At 71.9% G+C, this 18102-nt stretch overlaps 1 protein-coding gene across 1 annotated transcript; it reads right to left on the reverse strand.

Moving 5' to 3' along the window:
* Window positions 1–18: 18 nt before the first annotated feature.
* On the reverse strand, window positions 19–16588 carry CROCC (ciliary rootlet coiled-coil, rootletin). Its single transcript, XM_068916361.1, has 35 exons — window positions 16349–16588; window positions 15394–15579; window positions 15239–15322; window positions 15048–15145; window positions 14799–14964; window positions 13916–14022; window positions 13648–13842; window positions 13497–13572; window positions 13318–13413; window positions 13067–13231; window positions 12786–12985; window positions 12493–12675; window positions 10678–10822; window positions 10448–10594; window positions 10159–10380; window positions 9090–9283; window positions 8891–9018; window positions 8666–8814; window positions 8394–8561; window positions 8188–8322; window positions 7964–8107; window positions 7299–7537; window positions 6491–6650; window positions 6254–6421; window positions 4887–5232; window positions 4641–4777; window positions 4431–4551; window positions 3957–4120; window positions 3616–3831; window positions 3152–3376; window positions 2927–3076; window positions 1953–2144; window positions 553–684; window positions 247–408; window positions 19–153 (listed from the first exon to the last, which is right to left on the reverse strand). Exons 1-35 carry the CDS (start codon window positions 16481–16483, stop codon window positions 70–72), a joined length of 5619 nt encoding a protein of 1872 aa, XP_068772462.1. The 5' UTR covers window positions 16484–16588; the 3' UTR covers window positions 19–69.
* Window positions 16589–18102: the final 1514 nt, after the last annotated feature.

An 18102-nucleotide genomic window follows, 5' to 3' on the forward strand; every position in this document is an offset into this window, starting at 1 on the left:
GGGGAATGGGGAAAGGAGGGGGGATGCTGCATGACATACTGGGGGCGGGGGGGGGGGGGGGGTCCTGCTTTAGTCGCCGGCGAGGCCGGAGGAGTGGTGGCGGCGGCGCAGGGGGCCGCGCTGCAGCTCCTGCTGCTCCTTCAGCAGCGCGATCTGGGCAGGGGGCGGGCGAGGGTGAGCGGCGCGGGCTGCAGACGGGGCAGGGGCGCCCACCGGGCTCGCCGCCCCCCCCCCCCAACCCCTCACCTGCTCCTCGAGGCCGCGGACGCGGTGGCGGTGGGCTCGCTCCCGCGCCTCCAGCGCCCGCTCGGCCTGGAGCTGGGCCCCCCGCAGCCGCTCCAGCTCCCGCTGCAGCTCCCGCCGCCCGGCCTCGGCGCTCTCCGGCTGCTCCAGCGCCGTCACCTGCGCCTGCCCGGGGTTGGGGGAGACGGGGGGGCATTGCAAGCCGCTCGCAACTTTGGGGGGGGGGGTTTGGGAAAAAGCCAATCCAGGCTGGGATGAGCCCAGCGCCTGCCCGGCGCGCCGGAGCGGCTCCCGCTGCCGCGCGCTCACCTCCAGCAGTCGGATGTGCTGCTGGGCCTCGGCCAGCTCCTGCTCCGCCGTGTCCAGCGAGCGGTCGAGCCGCCCCTTCTCCGCCGACAGCCGCAGCGAGTCCTCGTGCGTCTTCAGCTTCTCCCGCTCCACCTGCCCGCGGCCCCGTGAGCGCGGGAACCCCCCCACCCCGAGCGTGGGAACCTCCCGGAGTGTGGGGACCCCTCTGAGCACGGGGACACCTCGAGTACGGGGACCCCCCTCGAGTGCAGGACCCCCCCCCCGAGCGTGGGAACCTCCCGGAGCGTGGGGACCCCTCTGAGCATGGGGACCCCTCTGAGCATGGGGACCCCCCACCCCGAGCGCGGGAACCTCCCGGAGCGTGGGGACCCCTCTGAGCACAGGGACCCCCCTGAGCATGGGGACCCCTCGAGTGTGGGACCCCCCCCGAGCATGGGAACCTCCCGGAGCGTGGGGACCCCTCTGAGCACAGGGACCCCTCGAGTGCAGGACCCCCCCCCACCCCGAGCGTGGGAACCTCCCAGAGCATGGGGACCCCTCTGAGCGTGGGGACCCCTCTGAGCACGGGGACCCCTCCAGTGCAGGGACCCCCCCCCTCGAGTGTGGTGACCCCCCACCCCGAGTGCAGGACTCTTCTGAGCACAGGGCCCCCTCGAGCAAGGGACCCTCCCCCCGAGCGTGGGAGCCCCCCAGAGCATGGGGACCCCTCGAGCACGGGGACCCCTCCAGTGCAGGGACCCACCCCCCCCGAGTGCAGTGACCCCCCCCCCCGAGTGTGGGAACCTCCCAGAGTGTGGAGACCCCTCTGAGCACAGGGACCCCCCTGAGCACGGGGACCCCTCAAGCACAGGACCCCCCCACCCCGAGCACGGGAACCTCCCGGAGCATGGGGACCCCCCTGAGCACGGGGACCCCTCTGAGCACGGGGACCCCTCGAGCATGGGACCCCCCCACCCCGAGCGTGGGAACCCCTCTGAGCATGGGGACCCCTCGAGCGTGGGAAGCCCCCTCTGAGCATGGGAAGCCCCCTGCCCCAGGGGCATCACCATCTCTTCCTTTGCCAACCCCCCCCCCCCAGCTAAGCTCCTCACTCCCACGGATAAAACGCATCCGTGAGCGCCCCGCGGGGTGGAGAACCACGCGTTACAGGTCCTGGAGCCACGACACGGGTTACGTATTTAGCATACTATGCTATTAATCGCTGTGCTTACGAATAAGCTGCCTTTCTATGTTTTAGCAGCTCCCAGCGGGGAGCACAGCAAAACCTGGTGCTCTGGCCAAGGGTGCACAAACGTCATGCCGGCTAACGGGGGAGAAGGGTGCCCCCCCCCCCACCCCCGGGCACATATGGGCCCTTGCAGCCCCGACACGCAGCGGAGCCGGGGTTGGGGGGGGGTCACCTTGTCCAGGGTCTTCTTGAGGGCGGTCTTGTCCTTCTCGAGGCGCAGGGACGAGCGCTGGGCCTCGCGCTTCTCGCTCTCGAGCTGGGCCAGGGCGCGCTGGAGGCCGCCGAGGCGCTCCTGCAGCGCCTGCCGCTCGGCCCGCAGCCCCTGCAGCGCCGCGCTCTCGCCCTCCTGCCGCTGCCGCAGCAGCTGGGGCCCGCCGTGAGCGCCGCGCCGGCGGGGGACGCCGCGTGGGAAGGGGGGGATGCTGGACAAGGGAGGGTGGACAAGGAAGGACAGGGACGGACAGGAGATGTAGGACAGGGCTAACAGGGGACAAGAAAGGATGGGAAAGATGAGGGGAGGTCAGGGAAGGACGAGGGATGTTGGGTGGGGGACAGGGAGGACAGGACAAGAAAGGACAGGGCAGCTGGATGAGGAAGATGGGAAGCTGGACGAGGAAGAGTAGGACACAGGACGAGGAGGATGGGGGACAGAAGAAAGGGGGGGATGCTGGACAAGGAAGGACAGGGGACATTGGACAAGGAGGACAGGGGATGCTGGCTGGAGGACACGGGATAGGGAAGGACAGGGACAAGGAAGGATGAGGGAGGCTAGCTGATGAAGGATGGGGGAATGCAAGATGGGCAAGCATGGGGGATGCTGGATGTGGGAGGCCAGGGAAGGACCGGGGACAGTGGGTGGTGAAGGACAGGGGATGGTGGATGGGGAAGACGGGGAAGGACGGTGGATGCTGGACATGGGAGGACAGTGAAAGATGGGATGGTGAAGGACAGGGGATGCTGGATGTGAAAGCATGGAGGCTGTTGGACGGGGAGGCCCGGGAAGGACGGGGGGACAGGGAAGGACTAGGGATGCTGGACAGTGAAGGATGGGGGGCTGCTGGACGGGGAGGCAGGGACAAGGCCAGCCTCCCACGCAGGCTGGTGCTGGGGAAGCCCTCGCAAGCTGCAGCCCGGCGGTGCCCTCACCTCCTGCTGCTGCCGGCCCTGGGCCTCCAGCTCCTGCGTGCGCCGCCGCAGCTCGGCGCGCTCGTCCTGCAGCCCCCGCAGCTGCTCCCGCAGCGAGCCCTTCTCCGCAGCAGCCTCCGCCAGCGCCTGCCGGGCGGCCTCCAGCCTCTCCTGCGGCCGAGCGGCGTCAGGGGCCAGCACGGGCGCCCCGACCCGCGGGGGCCCCCACCGCCCCCCCGCGCTCACCTGCAGCACGCCTCGCTCGTGCTCGCCGGCCGCCTGCGCCTGCTGCAGCTGCAGCAGCTGCTCCTGTGCCGCCCCGGCCGCGGCAGCGCTCTCGGCCAGCGCTGCCGCCAAGCCCTGCGCCTTGGCCTCCAGGCCGGCCTCGGCCTCCGTCGCCTTGGCCAGCGCCGCACTCAGGCGGTCCGCCGAGAGCTGCAGGGCGCCCGCTCGCTGCTCACTCTCACCGAGCTGGGGGCGAGGGCCAGGGTTGGGGCAAGAAAAGGGAAAAGAGGATTAAAACAAAAAAAAAAATTAGATGCAAGACATGAGATGCAATGCAAGGAGTGAAACGAAATGCAAGAAAGCAGATGCAAGCAAGCGGACGCCGGGAACGCAGTGCAATGCAGTGCCAGGAACAGGAAGCTGATGCAAGCCCCCAAATGCAAGCCTCAGCCCCCTTGGCCTCCCCTCCCGGCTGCAGGGGTTACCTGTCGCTGGAGCTCCTCGGCGCGCTCCCGCAGGCCCCGCGCCTCCGTCTCGCGCTCGCCCAGCGCCAGCCGGGCCCGCTGCAGCTCGCCCTCGAGCGCCCGCCGCTGCAGCTCCAGCTGGGTGCCGCGGCTCTCGGCCGCCTCCAGCCCCTCCGCCAGGCGCTGCTTGGCCGCCTCCAGCTTGGCCTCGCCAGCTTTCAGCTTGCTCAGCCTCTCCTGGAGGACGGCGGTGTCGCCTGAGCCCCAAAACCTCGGCACCAGCAGCCGGGGTGCTTCGGCCCCGGAGGTGTGCCGAACGCATGGGGTCTCAGCCCGGGTGGCCGCCGGCGCTGGGCACGCACCTGGGAGACTCGGCGGTCGCCGTCGGCCGCTCGCAGGCTCCTCTCCAGCGAGGCCACCTTGTCGAGCAGGGCCTGGCGCTCGCGCCCGCCGCGCCGCAGCGTCTCCTCCTGCAGCAGCAGGGCCGTCTGGGCGCTGCTCAGCTTCCCGTCGGCCCCCCGGCGCCCTGCGGCCCCGGCCAGGGGTGAGCGCCGCGAGCCGCCGGATTTGAGAGCACCGTGTCCCCCCATCCCCAACCCCTCCATGCCCCGCGACTCAGTTTCCCCATCACGAAGCACCGTGGGCCGGCACGGCCCCAATTCCCAACCCGCCGGTGAGGAGGGAGAGGAGGAGGAAGGCTGCAGCCCTGGGAAGGCAAAGCGCGCCCCGCACAAACCGCGGGAGCCGGGGGAAACCCGCAGCGGGGACGGGGCCACTCCAGCGGCAGCGTGTGGGCTGCGTCCAGCCCCTCTCCATCACCTTCCTCCCCCCATCACCTTCCTCGCTCTCAGCCACCAGCTGCTGGAGCTGCTGCGCCCGGGCGCTGGCGCCGTCCCGCTCCTCCTCGGCCTCGGCCAGCCGCCGGCTCAGAGTGCCCACCTGCGCCCGCAGCTCCTCCTGGGGCAGGAAAACGGGGAGAAATGAGCCCTTCCGGGGAGGATGGGGTGGCCCCACAGCGGGGAGAGGGGCCGCCCGCCCCGCGGTACCCGTTCCCGCTGCGCCGCCCGCAGCTCCTGCACGAAGTCCCGCAGGGCGGCCCGCACCGCCTCGGCCTCCCCGGCCATCTCGGGGCGCTCCGGGGACGAGGGCGAGCCGGGGCTCTCCGGCCCCTCCGCCGCGCCGCCTGGGCAGAGAGAGGAAGATGCAGCCGGGGACCGGCGGCGCCAGCGCAAAGGATGCTCGGGAAAGGGACCCGGGCGTCCTGCCGGCCCCGGCGAGGGCGAGCGCATTACCCTGGGCGCTGCCGGGGGAGCCGCTGCGGCGCCGGGCGCCGATGCCCACGGTGCGGCGCAGGGCCGACTGCAGGCTGCCCAGGCGGCCCTCGGCCGCTCGCCGCAGCCCCTCGGCGCGGGCCAGCTCGGCCTCGAGGCCGCGAGCCCGGCCCTCGGCGGCGCTCAGGCGCAGGCTGCGCTCGGCCGCCTCGGCCCGCGCCGCCTCCGCCTTGAGCTGCAGGTTGCGCGCGTCGGCCAGCAGCTTCTTCTCGTTGCCCCGCGCCTCCTCCAGGCTGCGCGCCAGCTCCTGCTCCCGCTGCCGAAACTCACCCGCCGCCTCCGACAGCCGCCGCTGCAGGTGCTGCAGCTGGGGGAGGCGGTGAGGGGGGTGACGGGGACACCGGGGCAGGCGCAAGGGACGGAGCATCTGGGGATGCAGGGGACCGAGGGATACGGGCACCCAGGGATGCAGGGGACCGAGCTATGGGACAATGGGGAGGCCCAGGGATACAGGGGACCAAGTAATGGGGCGATGGAGATGCAGGGGACCAAGCAATGGGACAATGAGGACACCCAGGGATACAGGGGACCAAGCAATGGGGACACCCAGAGATGCAGGAGACTGAGTGATGGGGCAATGGAGAGGCAGGGAACGGAGTGACAGGGCGATAGGGACACCCAGGGGTGCAGAGGACTAAGCTATGGTGACACCTAGGGATGCAGGGGACCGAGTGACGGGGCAATGGAGAGGCAGGGGACCAAGCAATGGGACAATGGGGACACCCAGAGGACTAAGCTATGGGGACACCTAGGGATGCAGGGGACAGAGCGATGGGGACACCCAGGAATACAGGGGACCAAACAATGGGGACACCCAGAGATGCAGGGGACTGAGTGATGGGGTGATGGAGATGCAGGGAACGGAGTGACAGGGCTATAGGGACACCCAGGGATGCAGGGGACAGAGCTATGGGAACACCTAGGGATGCAGGGGACCAAGTGATGGGGTGATGGAGACACCCAGGGATGCAGGGGACTGAGTGATGGGATGATGGAGATGCAGGGAACGGAGTGACAGAGCGATGGAGACACCCAGGGATGTAGGGGACCAAGCGATGGGGACACCCAGGGATGCAGGGGACTGAGTGATGGGGTGATGGAGACACCCAGGGAGGAAGGGGACCAAGTGATGGGGTGATGGAGACACCCAGGGAGGAAGGGGACCAAGTGATGGGGTGATGGAGACACCCAGGGATGCAGGGGACCGAGTGATGGGGTGATGGAGATGCAGGGAACAGAGTGACAGGGCAATGGGGACACCTGGGACACAGTAGACAAGGTCCTGGGGGTGGCGGGGGGCGGGGGGCACAGGGCATCTCTGCCGCTACCTCCTTCCTGGCGCTCTCCCGCTCGGCCTCGCTCTCCGCCACCTTCTGCCGGAGGCCGAAGGCCTCGCGCCGGCCCTCCTCCTCCCGCTGCTCCTCCCGGGCCAGGCGCGCCTGCAGCTCCGCCAGCTCCTTGCTTTTCTTGCAGCTCTCGCCGTCCAGCGTCTTCACCTGCCCGGGGCGGGCGGTGAGGTCCCCCCCGGGGCCGGCCCCGTGCCGGGGCGCCCCGCCGCCCCTCACCTGCCTGCGCAGCTCCTGCAGCTCGCGGCGGGCCTCGAGGCGGGCTCGCTCCACCTCCTGCAAGCTGGCCCGCAGCTCGGCCGCCTCGCGGCCCGCCGCCGCCTGCCCGTCCTCCGCCACCGCCAGCCGCTGCTCCTTCTCCTCGTTGGCCCGCTTGAGGCTGCCAGGAGCCCGGGTGGGGGGCCGTCAGCTGTGGGGGGCGGCCCCATCCAGCTCGTCTCCCAAAAGCACCCCGTCCCGAGCATCCCCTGCTAGGCCCGGTGTGCTTCTGCTAGGGATGGCCCTGTCCCGAGCTGGCCCCATCCCAGACACCCCCCGTCCTTGCATCTCGCCAGGTCCCCAGCATCTCCGTCCCGGGCGTCCCTCAGCCCCTGCAACCCCTGGCTTCAAGCATTCCCCATCCTGAGCATCCCCCATCGCGAGTATCCCCCATTCCCGGCATCCCCCTTCTCCAGCGTCTCCAACCTGAGCATCTCCTGTGCCCTGCATCCTCCTGTCTCAAGCATCCTCCCATGCCTGGCCTCTCCATCCCGAGTATCCCCCTGTCTCCAGCCTCTCCATCCTGAGCATCCCCCCTGCCTTCAGCATCCCCATCCCAAGTGTCCCCCTGTCTCCAGCCTCTCCATCCTGAGCATCCCCCCTGCCTTCAGCATCTCCATCCCGAGTATCCCCCTGTCTCCGGCATCTTCATCCTGAGCATCCCTCCTGTCCCCAGCATCCCTGTCCCCAGCATCCCTGTCCTGAGCGTCTCCCATCCCCAGCATCCCTACCCGGACCATCGCCCCCACCCCGAGCCCCCCGGCCTCACCTGATGCGCTCGCCCTCAGCACGCCGCACGGCGGCCCGCAGCTCCTCGTTGGAGCGCCGCAGGGCCTCTTTCTCCCGCGTCTCCTCGCCCAGGGCCCGGCGCGCGTCCCGCGTCTCCTTGCTCTGCGCCTCCTGGCCCTCACGGCTCTCCCGCGCCGCCCGCTGCGCCTCCAGCAGCTCCCGGCGCCCCGCGTCCCGCGCCTCCTCCGCCAGCTGCAGCTGTGCCCGCAGCTCCTCTGCCTGCCCGCAGGAGAGTGGGGGGGAGAGTGCAGAAAAATGGGGGGGACAGCGTGGGAAAGGCAAGGGGGGTCGGCATGGGAAAGAGAGAGAGAGCGTGAGAAAGCGGTGGCACAGTGCGGGAAAGGTGAGGAGAAGAGAGCATAGGAAAGTGGGGGGATAGCATGGGAAAGGAGGTGAGAGCGTGAGAAAGTGGAGGGACGGCACAGGAAAGTGAGGGGATCGCGTGGGAAAGTGGGGAGAGAGCGTGGGAACGGCAAGGGGGGACAGCGCGGGAACGGCCCCGATAGGGTGAGCCGAGGCAGCGGGATGCTCACCTCCTGCATCCCGCTGCTCAGCCAGCACCGCCGTGGGAAATTCGGGGGGATAGCGTGGGAAATTGGGGGGGATAAAGCAGGAAGAGCCCTGCCGGGGCGCCGGGACCCTCACCTCCCGCGCGGCCGCGTCCCGCTGCTGGGCCAGCCCCGCCGCCTGCTGCCGCAGGGCCTTCGCCTCCCGCTCGCCGGCCGCCGCCGCCTCCTCCAGCTGGGCCCGCAGCGCCCGCAGCTCGGCGGCCAGCCCGTCGGCCAGGCCCTGCGGGGCCCGAGAGCGGCCCGTGAGCGCCCTGCCGGCGGCCCCGGCGCCCGGGGGCTGGCGCCCGGCGCGGCACCCACCCGCTCCTGCTCCTGGCGCCCGGCGGCCTCGCGCCGCTGCCGCTCCAGCTCGGCCGCCGCCTCGGCCAAGCTCCGCTCGGCCCCCGCCAGCTTCTCCGCCAGCGCCGCCTTCTCCGCCTCCTTCTCCGCCAGCGCCTGCCGCGGGGCGGCCCGGCTCAGCGGGGGGCACCCGGGGTGCCCCGGCCCCCCGCCGCCCCGGCACCCACCTGCTGCTTCTCGCTCTCGGCTCGCAGCAAACCCTCGCGCCGCTGCTGCCGCAGGGTGGCCAGCGCCGCCGCCAGCGCCTCCCGCTCGGCCTCGCCGCGGGCCGCCAGCTCGGCCCGCTCCCGCGCCGCCCCGTCCCGCTCGGCCTCCAGCTCCCGGCGCAGCGTCTCCTGCGGGGCCGACGCTCGCTGCCGCCCCGAGCCGCCAGCGCCCGCCGGCCCGCCCGGCCGGAGGAGCTTTTTTGCAACCGGGGCTTTTTTTTTTTTTTGCAAACCTTCTCGCGCTGCAGGCGCTCGACGTCCTCGTCGTGGGCCGCCCGGGCGCCCCGCAGCGCCGCCTGCGCCTCCCGCTCCGCCTGCGCCCGCTGCTCCCGGTCGCGCTGCTGCTCGGCCGCCAGCCGCTGCCGCGCGGCGCCCAGCTCCGCTGCCGGCGGCGGGTTAGGGGAGGCAGCCGGCACGGGGGGACGGGGGCGCCCGCGGGAAGGGGGGGCCGGCGTTACCCTGCAGCGCCTCCTTGGCCAGCAGCAGGCTCCGGCTCTCGGCCTCCAGCTGCTGCTCGCGGGCGCCCAGCTGCGAGAGCTGCTGCCGCCGCTCCGACAGCCCCGTCTCCAGCGCCGCCTTCTCCGCCCTGCCGGAGCGCCGCCGGCTCGAGCCTCCGCCGCCACCGGCCACCGCGCGCCCGCCGCCCCCGGCACCCACCTGAGAGCCGCCAGCTCCTGGGCCCGCTCCCGGGCGTCGCGCTGCGCGGCGGCCAGCTGCACGGCGGCGGCGGCCGCCTGCCCGGCCAGCGCCTCCTTGTCGGCGGCGGCGCCGGCCAGCGCCTCAGCCAGCCGCTCCTGCTCCCGCCGCGCCGCCCCCGCCGCCTCGCTCGCCGCCGCCCGCTCCCGCTCCGCCTGCCGTAACGGGAGCGGCACGGCCCGCCTCGCGCCCGCATCCCGCCGCCCCTCTCCCCGGCACCCTCCCTGCCGCCCCGGCATCCTCCGGTCCCGCCGCCCCTCTCCCCGGCACCCTCTCTGCCGCCCCGGCATCCTCCCGCCCCGCCGCCCCTCTCCCCGGCATCCTCCCGTCCTGCCGCCCCTCTCCCCGGCATCCTCCCGCCCCGCCGCCCCTCTCCCCGGCACCCTCCCATCCCTCTCCCCGGCACCCTCCCTGCCGCCCCGGCATCCTCCAGTCCCGCCGCCCCTCTCCCCGGCATCCTCCCTGCCGCCCCGGCATCCTCCCACCCTCCCGCCCCGCCGCCCCTCTCCCCGGCACCTTCCCTGCTGCCCCGGCATCCTCCCGCCCCGCCGCCCATCTCTCCGGCACCCTCCCATCCCTCTCCCCGGCATCCTCCCGCCCCGCCGCCCCTCTCCCCGGCATCCTCCCGCCCCGCCGCCCATCTCTCCGGCACCCTCCCATCCCTCTCCCCGGCATCCTCCCGCCCCGCCGCCCCTCTCCCCGGCATCCTCCCTGCCGCCCCGGCATCCTCCCACCCTCCCGCCCCGCCGCCCCTCTCCCCGGCACCTTCCCTGCTGCCCCGGCATCCTCCCGCCCCGCCGCCCATCTCTCCGGCACCCTCCCATCCCTCTCCCCGGCATCCTCCCGCCCCGCCGCCCCTCTCCCCGGCATCCTCCCGCCCCGCCGCCCATCTCTACGGCACCCTCCCATCCCTCTCCCCGGCATCCTCCCTGCCGCCCCAGCACCCTCCCTGCCGCCGCCCCTCTCCCCGGCGCCCTCCCTGCCGCCGCCCCTCTCCCCGGCGCCCTCCCTGTGCCCCCCAGGCCCCCACCTGGCCCAGCCGCTCCTGCAGCTGCCGGCGCTCCCGCTGCAGGGCCAGCACCTCCCCGCGCAGGCGCTCGCCGGCCTCGTCGGCCGCCCGCCGGGCCCGCTCCAGCCCCCGCCGCTCGGCCTCGCCGTCCTCCCGGCCCCGGCGCAGCTCGGCCCGCAGCGCCGCCGCCTCCCGCGCCGCCTCCTGCGCCCGCGCCGCCAGCGCCCCCTTCTCCTCCTCCAGCTGCGGGCCGGGCCGTCAGGGCGGCCGGGCGCCCGCCGCCGCAGCGCCCGCCGCCCCGGGGTCTCACCTGCGCCAGGAGCCCGTCGAGCTGCGCCTTGTCCCGGGCCAGGCTCTCGCCGAGGCCGCCCAGCTTGGCCAGGGCGTCGCGGGCCGCCGCCGCCTCCGCCCGCGCCTGCCGCACCGCCGCCGCCTGCTCCGCGCCGCTCGCCTCCGCCTGGGCGCGCCGGAGGGGGGCCATCGCTGCACCGAGCCGGTCGGGCCTCAGCCCGGGCCCCCGCACCCCGGGCCCCCCTGTACCTTGCCCAGCGCCGCCGCCAGCTCGGCCCGCTCGCTCTGCGCCACCTCCGCCTCCAGCGCGGCGCGGCTCAGGGCCTCCTGCGCCCGCACCAGCTCCTCCCGCGCGCTGCCCTTCTCGGCCTCCAGCTGCTCCAGCCGGCGCTGGCTGCGGGGCAGGGACACGGCGGGGGGGTTGCAACGACCCAGAGGGGGTTGCAACGACCCAGAGGGGGTATTACAGGACGCAACGGGGTTTGCAGAGACCCAGCAATGCCAGGGCGGTTGCAGGATACAGCGGAGCTTGCAGGGCCCCAGGAGAGGTTTTAGGGACCTGGGGGGGTTGCAGGATGCAGTGGGGTTTGCAGAGCTCTGGGGTGGGGGCGGAGGTTGCAGGATACAGCGGAGCTTGCAGGGCCCCAGGAGGGCTTTTAGGGACCTGGGGGGGTTGCAGGATGCAGTGGGGTTTGCAGAGCTCTGGGGTGGGGGCGGAGGTTGCAGGATACAGCGGAGCTTGCAGGGCCCCAGGAGAGGTTTTAGGGACCTGGGGGGGTTGCAGGATGCAGTGGAGGCAGAGGTTGCGGGATACAGCGGAGCTTGCAGGGCCCCAGGAGGGCTTTTAGGGACCTGGGGGGGTTGCAGGATGCAGTGGGGTTTGCAGAGCTCTGGGGTGGGGGCGGAGGTTGCAGGATACAGCGGAGCTTGCAGGGCCCCAGGAGAGGTTTTAGGGACCTGGGGGGGTTGCAGGATGCAGTGGAGGCAGAGGTTGCGGGATACAGCGGAGCTTGCAGGGCCCCAGGAGGGCTTTTAGGGACCTGGGGGGGTTGCAGGATGCAATGGGGTTTGCAGGGCTCTGGGGTGGGGGCGGAGGTTGCAGGATACAGCGGAGCTTGCAGGGCCCCAGGAGAGGTTTTAGGGACCTGGGGGGGTTGCAGGATGCAGTGGGGGCAGAGGTTGCGGGATACAGCGGAGCTTGCAGGGCCCCAGGAGGGCTTTTAGGGACCTGGGGGGGTTGCAGGATGCAGTGGGGTTTGCAGAGCTCTGGGGTGGGGGCGGAGGTTGCAGGATACAGCGGAGCTTGCAGGGACCCAGGAGAGGTTTTAGGGACCTGGGGGGGTTGCAGGATGCAGTGGGGTTTGCAGAGCTCTGGGGTGGGGGCGGAGGTTGCAGGATGCAGCAGGGCTTGCAGGGACGCAGGAAGGGGGTTTGCAGGACCCCAGAGAAGGTTACAGGGACCTAGAGGGGTTTTTTTGCAGGATGCAGTGGGGTTTGCAGGGCCCCAGGGGAAGAGGGAGGGTTGCAGGGACTCAGAGGGATTTCTGCAGGACGTAGTGGGGTTGCAGGGACCCAGAGCAAGGGGGTTGTGGGGACCTGGGGCAGGGGGGTCACAGGATGCAGCAGGGCTTGCAAGGACCCAGGAGGGGGATTTGCAGGACGCAGAGGGGGTTGCAGAGACCCAGAGAGGGAAAGTTGCAGGATGGGGGTTGCAGGGCTCCAGGGTGGGGGTGGGTTGCAGGATGCAGCAGAGCTTGCAAGGACCCAGGAGGGGATTTTGCAGGACCCAAGCGGGGGTTGCAGGAGCAGTAGGGGTTTCAGGACCCCAGGGGTGAGGAACTGCAGGATCCCGGGGGGGGGGGGGGGGGGGGGTTGCAGGATGCAGCAGAGCTTGCAAGGACCCAGGAGTGGCATTTGCAGGACACAGAGGGGGTTGCAGAGACTCAGAGGGGGAAGGTTGTAGCATGCAGCAGGGGTTGCAGGGCTCCAGGGTGGGGGTGGGTTGCAGGATGCGGCAGGGCTTGCAGGGTGGGTTAGGGGTCACCCTCGCCCGCCAGCACCCACCTTTGCTCGAGCTCCTGGTGGGCGCGCTGGGCGGCCCGGGCGGCCTCGTCCCGCTCGTCCTGCAGCTCCCGGTGCTGGCGCTGCAGCTCAGCCTGCGCCTGCCGCAGCCCCGCCGCCTCCTGCGCCAGTGCTGCGGCCCGCTGCTCCAGGGCCCCCCGCGCCTGCTCCAGGCTGCTCTTCTCGCTGCATGCGCGCACCGCGGAGCGGGGGGAGAAAAGCAGCCCGTGGGGACAGGAGGACGGACGGACGGACGGATGGATGGACGGATGCACAAGGATGCAAAGGGCCAGTACCTGCCCAGGTGCTCAGCGGCGGCGCGGTGCCGGGCGGCCTCGCGCAGGGCATCTTCCTGAGCCTGCCGGCAGCCCCGCGCCTCGGCCTCGAGCCGGGCCAGCCGCTGCTCCAGGGCGCTCCGCTCGGCCTCGCCGTCGCCCAGCTGCCGCCGCAGGCAGCCCGCCAGCTCCTGGCTCGCCTCGTGCTTGCTCCGGGCATCCTGGCGGGACCCCCAAAAGGAGAGGGCTCGGTGCCCCCACCTCCGCTCGCCCTGCCACCGCCACCGCCGCCGTTGTCTCACCTGGAGCTGCAGGTGCCTCCGGTGCAGGGCGGCACGCACGGCGGCCAGCGCGGCCTCGGCGGCGGCGGGAGAGAGCCCCCGTCGGGGGGAGCCAGCCGGCGACCCGGCGCTCTCGGCCGCCACAGCCTCCAGTGGCTCGGTGCCGTCTGCGTCCGCCAGCACCGCCTGCCCGGGGCGGAGAAGGGGGGAAACTGAGGCACAGGGGCTCCCAGCAGCATCGCTGGGGAAAGAGCATCCCGCGGGACGCGCACCTGGGTGACGTCCCAGAGCGCCCGCTGCAGCATCTCCGCCTCGGCGCGCAGGGCGTCCAGCTCCTCCGCCGGCGGCTCCCGGGCCCGCGCCACCTCCTGCGAACCCCGCCGGGGCGGCGTCAGCACCATCGCTGCCTCCGCCGGCGGCCCCGACGCAGGGTGAGGGTCCCGGCGCTCACCAGGCTTTGCAGCTGCAGCCGCAGCTCCGCCAGCTCCCGCTCCTTCTCGGCGCGCTCGGCCGCCGCCTCCGCCGAGCTGCGGGCGAGAGGGTCCCCGGATGGCGCGGGGGCTGCCGGCGCCCACCCCGGCACCCCGGCCCGGCCCCCTTACCTGGCGCCCAGGCGGTTTTTCTCGTGCTCGGCCTCCCGCAGGCGCTCCTCGAGCTGGGCCAGCCGCAGCGCCTGGGCGTCGCGGGCGGCCGCCGCCTGGCTCTCCTGCAGCCGCAGCTGGGCGCCCAGGTGCAGGCAGGCGGCGTGCACGGCCCGGCCCAGCCGCGCCGCCTCGTGCTGCAGCTCCGACAGGTCCCTGCGGCGCGGCGGCGTGAGCCAGGACCCCGGCCAGCCGGCTGCCCCGCGCCGCCCCCGTCCCCGCCGCTGACCTCTGCGTGGCCGCCTTGGCCTCGCCGGCGTGCCGCCGGACGCCCACCACCTGCCTCCAGAGGGTCAGCAGCCGGCCGTGCTCGCTGCTGAAGTAGGCGTTGAAGGACTGCGGGCGGCGGGGGGAGGCGGCTGGCGGCGGGGGGCTGCGCCTCGCTGCGTCGCGCCCCGCGGCGTGCACCACTGCCCTGCGCCCCGCTGCATGCAGCATCCTCCCTGCCTTGCACCCCATTTGCCTGCGGCATCCCCCTTGCCTTGCACCCCGCTGCATGCAACGTCCCCCGCCTCGCACCTCATTGCATGCAGCACCCCTGGCATTGCACCCCGCTGCAGGCAGCATTCCCCTCTGCCTTGCGCCCTGCCGCCTACAGCATCCCCCTTGCCTTGCACCCCGCTGCAGGCAGCATCCCCCACCTTGCATTCATTGCATGCACCATCCCCCTGCGTTGCACCCTATTTGCCTGTGGCATCCCCCTTGCCTTGCAGCCCACTACATGCAATGTCCCCCACCTTGCACCTCGTTGCATGTGACACCCCCTGCCTTGCACCCCATTGCATGCAGCATCCCTCCGCCTTGCACCCCGCTGTCTACAGCCTCCCCCCTCCACCTTGCACCCCGCTGCACTCAGCATCCCCCAGCGCACTGGATCCCGCTCCATGCGTCGCCCCTCCACCTTGCATCCTCCGCGGCCCCGCATCCCTTTGCATGTGGCATCCCCGCTTTTGGTCCCGTGTCCCTCGTCCTTGCTCCCCTTCCCGCACAGTGCCCTTCTGCTTTGCACGCCGCTCCACGCGGCGCCCCTGCACCCCGAGCAAACCCGCTGCCTTGTTCGCCCCCGGTCGCGCCACCCTCTCCCCAACCCTCTTCTCCCCGCGGCCCCAAACCTCCTCCTCGCGCCTCCACTCGGCCTCGCGCTGCTCCAGCTCGTCGCGGGCCCGCGTCCAGTCGGCCGTCAGCTTGCGGATGTCCTCGCTGAGCGCCTGGTTGGCGCCGTTGGCCTGCTCGAGCTGCTCGCGCAGCATGGCGTTCACCTGCGCCAGGCTGGCGCTCCTGGGCCCGGCGGCACCGTCAGCCCCGGCCGGGTCCGCAAGCGTCGCCCCGCCGCGGCGGCATCGTCTCCGCTCCGTGCTCACCGCTGCTGCTCCTCCTCCAGTCGGATCAGCGCCGTCTCCAGGTCGTCACCGCCGCCGCCGTCCTCGCCCCGGCGCAGGCTGCTCGCCTCCAGCTGGCCCTGGCGGGGGGACAGAAGCGGGTATCCGCCGTGCAGGCACTTCCCCCCCCCAAAAAAATCCCAGGGGAGCCCCCATGGCCCCGGGGCGCTCACCGCCAGCCGCTCCTGCTCCAGCTCCGCCGACGTCTCCAGCAGCCGCTGCTCCATGTCGCCACACTTCTTCTTGTACTGCAGCACCTGCGGGGCACGGGGACGGGGACGGGCGCCTCCAGCCGCCGGCCCCGATCCTGGCCCCGGCGCGCACCCACCTGGCCTTGCAGCTTCTGCACCAGCTGGGCTTGCCGCTGCTGGCCCTCCTGGTAGGCCTGCAGCTTGCGCTTGTAGGCGGCGTGCTCGTCGTCCAGCAGCCGCCGCAGCTCGAGGTGCTGCTGCGCCAGGCCCCGGCTCGCCGGTGGCTCCCGCTCGCCCGCCTCCAGCCGCAGTGCCTGCTCCAGCTGGGCGGCAAGCCGCCGGCGAGAAGGGGCTGCAGCCGGGTGCTGGCGGCAGGGCAGCCCCGATATCCTCCCCTCTCCCCCCAAAACCCAGCGGGATGCACGGTGTCCCTAGCTTCGGGCTGCTAAACTGCCCCCCGCCAGTGTGCAGGGAGCAGGAACTGGTTGCAATCCCAGCGCCTGCTGCATCCCTGCTACCCGGTGCAAGCCCTGCTATCGGGTGCATCCCCGGCACCTGCTGCATCCCCAGCACCCAGTGCATCCCCACTTCCCATTGCAAGCCCCGGTCCCCTGCCTGGCTTGCACCAGGCTTTTTGGGTGCAAAGAGTCTTTCAGCACCCCGTGTTCCCCTCAGGGAGCAAATAACTCAGCGCATTTTAACCCTGCTTTAATTAACAGCCCCCCGGCGCCACTTTGGACAGAGCCAGGGCCAGCCGCTCGCTGCCAGCGAGGTCGAGCACGGCGGCCGCCCCGCTTCGCTGGGGCAGAGGGAAGTGGTGATTTCCCGCCCTGGGATCTGCAAGCAGCTCGCTCGCGTTCAACACGGCGCCGGAAGAAAGCCGGCAGCCCAGCCCCAAAAAGGCGCCGGCAAAGTTTACCAGCTCCAGGGCAACCGCTGCCACAGCAACCCACCCAAAAAAGCCCCTTTTTCCCCCGTTGCTATGGCCGTGGGCCCAAAAAGAGGCAGCGGCGAGGGACGGGGCAGGCGAGGGTCCCCCCCATCCTTGCACGCAGCATCGGGGCGCCGCGGGAGCCGTTGGGTCTCGCCTACCCGCTCGCTGATGGCGTTGTACTTAATGGCCAGCTCGTCGCGCTCGGCCCTGCTCTGGGCCAGCAGGTCCTCGACGCGGGCCAGCTCCTGCTGCAGCACCCGGTTCTCCTCCTGGAGCGACGGCAGCGAGGCCATGGCCGCGGGGCCAGCGCCTGCGGGCCGGCGCAGGGCTCAGGCAGGCCAGCAGCCGCCGCTCGCGCTCCCCCTTCCTCCTCCCCTCCTGCTGCCGCCAAGGGTTTTCCCACCACGGCCGTCTCCGGACCCCCCCCCCCCCCGGCACCGAGCGGTCGCAGCGGCGCCGCCGCGGGAACCCGCCGCAATCACAGCCTCCCACTCCGGCCCGGTGCCCGCGGGTGCCCCGCGGCCGGCCCGGCACCCCTCCGTCGCCTCCCGTTTTGGGGTTTGGCCTTGCCGCCACGCGCCGCATCGGCGAGCGGAAAGCGGCTCCTTCCCCCGCCGCGCCGCCGGGATTAGCCCGAGATCCTCGGCTTTTCCCCTCCCCGCGTGACGGCTGCGGGCAGGGAGGAGAGCTCGGCCCGGCGGCCCTCCTCTTCCTGGCCGCCTTCGCCCGGCTCGGGGGTCCTAACGCCTCCGGCTCTCCGGATGGCCAGGCCGCGGGAGAAGAGCGGCACCGCAGGCAAAAGCCATCGCGTCCCCGCCAGGCTCAGACACCAGCAGCGTCAAGCGAAACCCAGCGGGCAGCCTCCCTCCGCGCGGCGCCGGCGGGGTTCGCGAGCGCGCCCCGTCTTCCTGAGCCGGCAGCAGCCGTTGCCCCAGGCCTGCTGCTGGTCGCGGGGCGGACGGGGTAAACCACCCCCTAAAGCCAGCAGCGTCGGCGCTTGCTGAAGGCAGCCAAATGTTTGCGGCGCCCGGCGCCTCCCAACTCGCCGGTAGGGCAAACCCCAACCGGCAGCGGCTCACCCCAACCGCGGGAAACCCCTCGCCGCGGACGGGCACCTTCCTCCAAACCGGCAGCGCCCAAAGCACCCTCAAGCCGTCACGGGAGGAAAACCCGTGCTGAGCGCTCACCTGGTCACTGCCGTCCCCCGGCAGGGTCCACGCGCTCCCGGCTGCGCCGCCGGCACGTCACCCGTCCTGCGGGACCGGGCTCGCTGCTGGCATGGCCGCGCCGGCGTCCTCGGCTCCTTCCCAGTAACAGGAGCACACAGGTGCCTTGGAGAGCGGTAACTCAGCCCCTTCGTTAAGCCCTGACGACACGTGGGCCAGCCTCGTTAAGCTGGTTAAACCCCAGAGTTCACTCTGCCGCTAAAAGCCTTCAGGTGGAGCGTGCTGGGTTGCTACGGGGGAGCCTTTTGCAACAGCTTGGCCCTGGCCAGGAGCCGTGCCACCTCCCTGGGGACATTGAAGCCACTTGCACCAGCAAAGGTGGCTGCCAGAGCCTGTCCAGCATCTGTCCCACCCCAGGGAAATGTCACGTGCATTCCCCTCCCCTTTCTAAAGCCCCCACGAGCTTTTTAACAAAGCGAAGCATTTGCAGGGCAGGCGCCACAGGGAAACGTGCCGGTAAATCCCTTGGCAGAACTTAAAACCCTCTGCAGAGCGTCTGCGCCGGGCGCTGCAGGGCCAACGGTGCGGCGGGGTCAGAAGGCAGGTTGCCGCAGGCAAATAAAGCACGCGGCCCTCAGCTCCAACACGGGCGCACGACAGCGTCGCCTCGATTTCCCTCCAGAGAGCTCCAGGGTTTCCCAGCCTCCCCCCTTGCCAGTGCCCAATGCAAGAAAGTGCCCTTTCCC

The sequence above is a fragment of the Struthio camelus genome, chromosome 21 (genome assembly GCF_040807025.1).
Source record: "Struthio camelus isolate bStrCam1 chromosome 21, bStrCam1.hap1, whole genome shotgun sequence".
Classification (NCBI taxonomy): domain Eukaryota; kingdom Metazoa; phylum Chordata; class Aves; order Struthioniformes; family Struthionidae; genus Struthio; species Struthio camelus.

What these genes read in the sequence shown, in the direction of transcription:
- CROCC (XM_068916361.1), bottom strand. Translation starts at nt 16,483, where the DNA reads ATGGCCTCGCTGCCGTCGCTCCAGGAGGAGAACCGGGTGCTGCAGCAG. An exon ending in CTGGAGGAGGAGCAGCAGCG is followed by an intron (nt 14,965 to 15,047) that starts GTGAGCACGGAG and finishes CGCCGGGCCCAG; the next exon opens with GAGCGCCAGCCTGGCGCAGG. An exon ending in GGAGGCACCTGCAGCTCCAG is followed by an intron (nt 12,986 to 13,066) that starts GTGAGACAACGG and finishes GGGTCCCGCCAG; the next exon opens with GATGCCCGGAGCAAGCACGA.